This window comes from Salminus brasiliensis, chromosome 14 (assembly GCF_030463535.1).
Source record: "Salminus brasiliensis chromosome 14, fSalBra1.hap2, whole genome shotgun sequence".
Taxonomy (NCBI): domain Eukaryota; kingdom Metazoa; phylum Chordata; class Actinopteri; order Characiformes; family Bryconidae; genus Salminus; species Salminus brasiliensis.
In genome coordinates this window covers 33,866,390-33,872,625 of record NC_132891.1, presented here as the reverse complement: position 1 = coordinate 33,872,625, position 6,236 = coordinate 33,866,390, and the positions used below count along the sequence as shown (strand labels likewise).

The 6,236-nt window shown below is 45.3% G+C and overlaps 1 protein-coding gene across 1 annotated transcript in view; it reads right to left on the bottom strand.

Moving 5' to 3' along the window:
- The window catches only part of rabggta (Rab geranylgeranyltransferase subunit alpha), a 9,059-nt gene extending 6,492 nt beyond the window's left edge, over positions 1-2,567 (bottom strand). Inside the window, exons 1-5 of the mRNA XM_072696294.1 lie at positions 2,171-2,567; positions 1,936-1,964; positions 1,661-1,771; positions 1,153-1,277; positions 454-641 (exon numbers count right to left, since the gene is read on the bottom strand). Coding sequence (XP_072552395.1) covers positions 454-641; positions 1,153-1,277; positions 1,661-1,771; positions 1,936-1,938 — 427 coding nt within the window. The 5' untranslated portion in view covers positions 1,939-1,964; positions 2,171-2,567. The remainder of the gene's footprint in view (positions 1-453; positions 642-1,152; positions 1,278-1,660; positions 1,772-1,935; positions 1,965-2,170) is intronic.
- Between the last annotated feature and the right edge of the window lie 3,669 nt (positions 2,568-6,236).

Here is a 6,236-nt window from a genome sequence, read left to right as displayed (position 1 = left end):
GGAGAGGGAGAGGGAGAGAGAACAGTCAGGCAGAAAAGACCAACAGATAGACGGCCTGTGATCGGCAGAGTGATGAAGACGACTTCTGCGGTCTGTAGTGGAGTATCCATTGTACAACCAGATGAATGGAAGGGAGACAACTAGAGGACAACCATGGGGACAACTACAGAACTAGAGACTGTACAACCGGATAAATGGAGGGAGATAACTAGAGGACAACCATGGGGACATTAGTTCAATAATTCCATGCACTGTTCCAGACGTGCTCCTCTGAAATCACACCGTTCTGAAGTGGTCTCCCTCATTTACTCGGTTCTAAATGTTCTTCCTTCATTCACAGCGTTCTGGAACGTTCTAACGGATTCCCAGGACCATAATGGAGAATCCTCCATCCTCAGTGTAGCAGCCGTCCCAGGCCACCTTTGACCCCTCCACCCTCACCGCCCCACTTACAGTTGCGGTCGTCCAGGCTGAGGCAGCGGTCACACAGGCCAAGTTCTCTGGTCCAGTCCGGCCGCGGCAGGCGGGACGACACCCAGCCCCGGTGGTGCCAACTGCCGTACGACTTGGGGTTCATTTTCAGACACGCCTCAATGAACAGCAGCTCGGCTTCATACAGCTTCTGAAAGTCATCCTCCTCTCTACAGAGCGAGCGAGAGAGCGAGAGAGAGAGAGAGAGAGAGAGAGAGAGAGACCGCGAGAGTGAGATAGAGAGAGCGCGAGAGAGAGAGAGAGCACGAGAGAATGAGAGACAGAGAGAGAGAGAGCGATAGAGAGAGAGAGAGCGAGAGAGAATGAGAGAGAATGAGAGAGAGAGAGCGAGAGAGATAAAGAGAGAGAGAGATAAAGAGAGAGAGAGAGAGAGAGAGATAAAGAGAGAGAGAGAGAGAGAGATAAAGAGAGAGAGAGCGCGAGAGAGCGAGGGAGAGAGAGATAAAGAGAGAGAGCGATAAAGAGAGAGAGAGAGCGCGAGAGAGCGAGGGAGAGAGAGATAAAGAGAGAGAGAGAGATAAAGAGAGAGAGCGCGAGAGAGCGAGGGAGAGAGAGATAAAGAGAGAGAATGAGAGAGAGAGATAGAGAGAGAGCTCAACCTATGTCCTATAAGGATGCTCTAACATGTACACAAAGCATGCTGGGAGTTGTGGTTCTCACTTCACGGTCTCCAGGTGGAGCAGGATCTCTCTCCTGTAGTTCCACAGAGTGGCGAAGTCTGGGTTGGAGGACAGGAGCTGCTGCGTGAACTGGAGAGCCTCCTCATCCAGCTCGCCATTGCTCCTCTGAGAGAGAGAGAGAGAGAGAGAGTGAACCAAACGCAGCAAATACACCATATTGACAAAAGTATTGGGACACTGTTTATTTTGTTGGAGTCTCAAGAAAGGCTTTCTACTAGATTTTGGAGGAGGAGCATTGCTGTGAGGATTTGATTGCATTCAGCAACAAGGGCCCTTGGTCAGGATGTTGGATGATGGATGATGGATGATGATGATGATGATTATTATTATGATCATCACCACCCCCACCTCATTAATCCCCTCCTAAACTCCTCCAACTCATGCCTAACGTATCTGGATGGAGCTCCACCATCCACCCATCCATCCATCCATCCATCCATCCTTCCTTCCAGAGGTGGAGCGTTCTCCAGTGTCCAGGAGAGACCGACCTTACTGAAGACCGCATCCCGAACAGTCAGGTAGACCTTCAGCTTCTTCTCTCGCTCTTTCCTCTTCTCCTCCTCCTGCTGAGCGGTGGTCTTCACCTTCACCCGTCCGTGCTGGGAGAGAGACAGCGAGACGGAGAGGACGGATGGATGAGGATGGAGAGAGAGAGAGAGAGAGAGAGAGAGAGAGACATAGGAAGAGTGAGTCTCCTGAGTGTCTCTGTGTGTGTGTGTGTGTGTGTGTGTGTGTGTGTCCAGTACTGGTGGAGAACACTCACCATAGCAGCTCAGGAGCTGGAGCTCAAACCTGCAACACAGAGCATGAATGAGCACGACGGAGCCACCTCACTGCGCATGCGCGAACCCACCCAGTCACAAGCCAGGGTCCAAACTCTCACACAGTAACATCTTTACACACACACACACACACATACACACACACACACACACACACACTCACACACACACACACACACCCCTGTCAGCACTCTACCGCATCATCACCGCACTCACCGTGGAAACGAGGCCGACCGCAGTGTCCGCGCTGCCGGGCCCACCGTGCCGGTCCTCCGCTGGTCACCGTGCACCGTGACCGGATGGGGTTGAACCCGGGATGTGGGAGGAGGCGGAGGAGGAGGTGGAGCTGGTTCTGTTCGGTGTGGAGCTGCTTTTGCTGACGGTGTCGCAGGATGAGGAACTCTCCGTCTCCTCTAAACGGCGTCACGGCCCTGGATTCACCACGCCTCAGTGTTTCCCTCTAGTGGACAGACTAAGCAGTACACGCCTCAGTGTTTCCCTCTAGTGGACAGACTAAGCAGTACACGCCTCAGTGTTTCCCTCTAGTGGACAGACTAAGCAGTACACGCTCAGCGCCTCCCTCCCCACTTGTGTGCTATCTAGTGAGCTAACGCGCCCTCGTTAGCACCCTCGGTTAATCTGAGATTTTAGTGAATTTAGTCAGCACACTACATGTCCAAATGTTTGTGGACACCCCTTCTAATAAATGCATTCTGTTACTTTAAGTTGCACCCATTGCTGAGACATGAACATTGCTGCCAATAGAATAGGACCCTCTGGAGCAGATTAACCTAGATGAGCCTATTGCCAGGCGTGGGCTAGAGGGGTATAAAGCCCCCCAGCAGCATTGAGTGTAATACTCTTGTTGCTGAATGCAATCAAATGCTCACTGCTCCAAAATCCCGTAGAAAGCCTTTTTATTTTTCCCTGGACTGTAGAGAAAGTCACTCCAACAACTGAATGAGCAGGTGTCCCAATACTTTTGTCCATATAGTGTAGCATGCATCTGTGGGATGTATTAACTGTTTCTATTTAGTATGTAGTATGGATCTACAGTATATAGTGTGCATTTATAATTCGTATTTAAAATGTATTTATAGCATGCAGTAAGTATGTAGTATGCACATAAATACTGTATAGTATGCATTATTACACAGTAGTATGCAGTGCACATTATTATATGGTATGGACTGAATGTAGTATGGATTCAATGTGGATTCTACATAACGCATTATTATGTAGTATGCATCAGTAGAATGCATTATCCATTTATGACATAGAATATAGCATGCTTTATTACACAGTATCTGTAGTATGCAGTATGGACTGAATGTAGTACAGATGAATGTAGTATGCATCTGTATAGCATGAATTAACATGTAGGGTGTATCAATAGGACGCAGTGTGCATTATTATGTAGTAGGCATCTGTAAAATGTTTAATCCATTTATTACATAGTATGTAAAATGCTCCTGAAGAATCTAACAGGCATGTAGTATGGATCTGCAGAATGAAGTATTCATTTATATTCAGTATTAATTTAAATGCATTTATAGAATCTAGTATGCAGTATTGCATAGTACATATTCGTAGTATGTTTGTAGTATGCCAATATGTAGTATGCTTATAACTACTGTATTGTATGCATGCATATAACATGCATTATTACACAGTATATGTAGTATGCAGTACACATTATTATGCAATATGGACTGAGTGTAGTATGGATAAAGATAGTATGCATCTATATTGCATGTATTAATATGTAGAATGTATCTGTAGTATGCAGTACATATTATTATGCAGTATGTATTAAAAGTAGTATCTATAGAACATAATTACTATGTAGTATGCATCAGTAGAATGTTTATTCCATTTATTACATAGTATGTAGTATGCTCCTGCAGTATCTAACAGGCATGTAGTATTGATCTGCATAACATAGTATGCATTCATATTTTGTATTTAAAATGCATTAATAGAATCTGGCATGTAGTATTATATAGTATGTATTCGTAGTATGCATATTAACACTGTAAATTATGCCTGTATATAGCATGCTTTATTACACAGTATCTGTAGTATGCAGTATGGACTGAATGTAGTATAGATCTGAACGTAGTATGCATCTGTACAGCATGAATTAACATGTAGGGTGTATCTCTAGTATGCAGTATGCACTATTATGTAGTATGCATCTGTAGAATGTTTAATACATTTATTACATAGTATGTAGTATGCTCCAGCAGTATCTAACATGCATGTAGTATGGATCTGCAGTATGAAGTATGCATTTGTATTCAGTATTTTAAATGCATTTATAGAATCTAGTATGCAGTATTACATAGTATGCATCCATAGTATGCATATTAACACTGTAAATTACGCCTGTATATAGCATGCTTTATTACACAGTACCTGTAGTATGCAGTTCAGGGGCAGCAAGTATGTAGTATGCACATACAGTATGCATCTATGTAACATGTATTATTACATAGTATGCATTATAAGGTGTAGTATGGATTGAAATACGTTATGTAATAAATCTTTAAAAATGCAGTATGCCTAATGAAGTAGCGCGGCATGCAAAAGTTTGGGCACTATGGAGTAAAGGGACACATATTCAACGTCGGTCATGCTAGAAATCTTCCTAATTACTAAATACTCAAGTACAGTAACAAAGTACAGGTATTTTTCAAACCGTCACTGCAGACTCTAGGGGGCGCACAAGCATTTCTCTCTATGGTAGATAGGCCTCAGCTACTATATAGGCCAACCTATAGCCTGCTATCAGATTCCCTATATCACTCAGCGGTGTGTAAGCGTACACCGCTGCATTCAGGCCGTACGTACAGGCTGTACTTCTGCACACAAAAGGCATGCCGTATATTTCAGCCTGTGAAAATAAGGGCAGATTTGTCAGATTACATGACACGGCCTATTGTCACGTCCTGGTGGGTGAAGCAGGCCGTCCATTGTGGTACAACGTCCCCTCAGCGAAGCTCCGGTCATGTGATACGCACACATCTACACTGCCAAGCGCAGTGAACGCTACACCACCTTTTATGCGCTGCCTGTAGGGAATACACTGTTGCTCTGTGAGGGAACCGGTGGGGAAGGCTCGGGAACACGCTGTGCTGCAGGTCGTGTTACAGCTGTGCCGGATTGCTTACGGATTTTTGATCAAGGATTAAGATTTTATCAATTTTTTCCCTTTGTCCGATATCCCTGTTGATCAGTTACAGACGGTTGCTACGTGGTCGCTAGGGTGAGGTTGTTTTTGCTAAAAAGCCCCAGGTGGCTGCTTTGGAATTGCTTAGTGGTTCCTAGGTTGTTGCTGGGCAGTTATACAGATACTATGGTATCTGAGGTAGTTGTTAGGTGAATGCAATGCTATCACAGGTGGTTGCTAGACTGTTGCTAGGCAGTTCCTATGGCAACTGAGGTGGTTACTGTGGTACCCCAAGTTTGGTTGCTAGGGTGTTGCCAGGCAGTTTTGACGGCATCTGAGGAGGTTGCCAGGCAGTTGATATGACATCTGAAATTGTTGCTAGTTGGTTACTATGGCAATTCTTAGAGGGTGCTAGGCAGCTGCTATGGCATTTAAGGAAGTTGCTATGGAGATGACAGACAGGTGCTATGACATCTGAGGTGGTTGCTATGGAGTTACTTAGTACTTGCTAGTGTTGCTAGGCAGTTGCTATGGCATCTGAGGTGGTTACTGTGGTACCCCCAATTTGGTTGCTAGGGTGTTGCCAGGCAGTTGCGATGGCATCTGAGGAGGTTGCAAGGCAGTTAATATGACATCTGAAATTGTTGCTAGTTGGGTACTACGGCAATTCTTAGAGGGTGCTAGGCAGCTGCTATGGCATCTAAGGAAGTTGCTATGAAGTTGCCAGACAGTTGCTATGGCATCTGAGGTGGTTGCTATGGAGTTACTATAGAGTAGCATAGTGCATGTTAGAGTTTTACTAGGCATGTGTTATGTTCTCAGATGCAATGGCTGGGAGGTCACTGCTAGCTGGTTACCATGAAGTTTCTCAGCAGTTGCTGGGGTATCTATGGTACTGAGGCGGTTGCTATGGAGTTGCTTACTGGTTACTGCAGTGTGGCCAAGTGGTTGTTTTGGTACCCATTTAGTTGGTTGGATGTTACTAGTGTATTTCTATATCACTGTCACATAAGAAAGGCGCCAAAACCTTTAGCTGGCTTAGTTTTCTCCACAAGGGGGCGCAGTTAGTTCTCAAATAGCTTCTGGTGCTTCGCAGATTCTGACGCCACG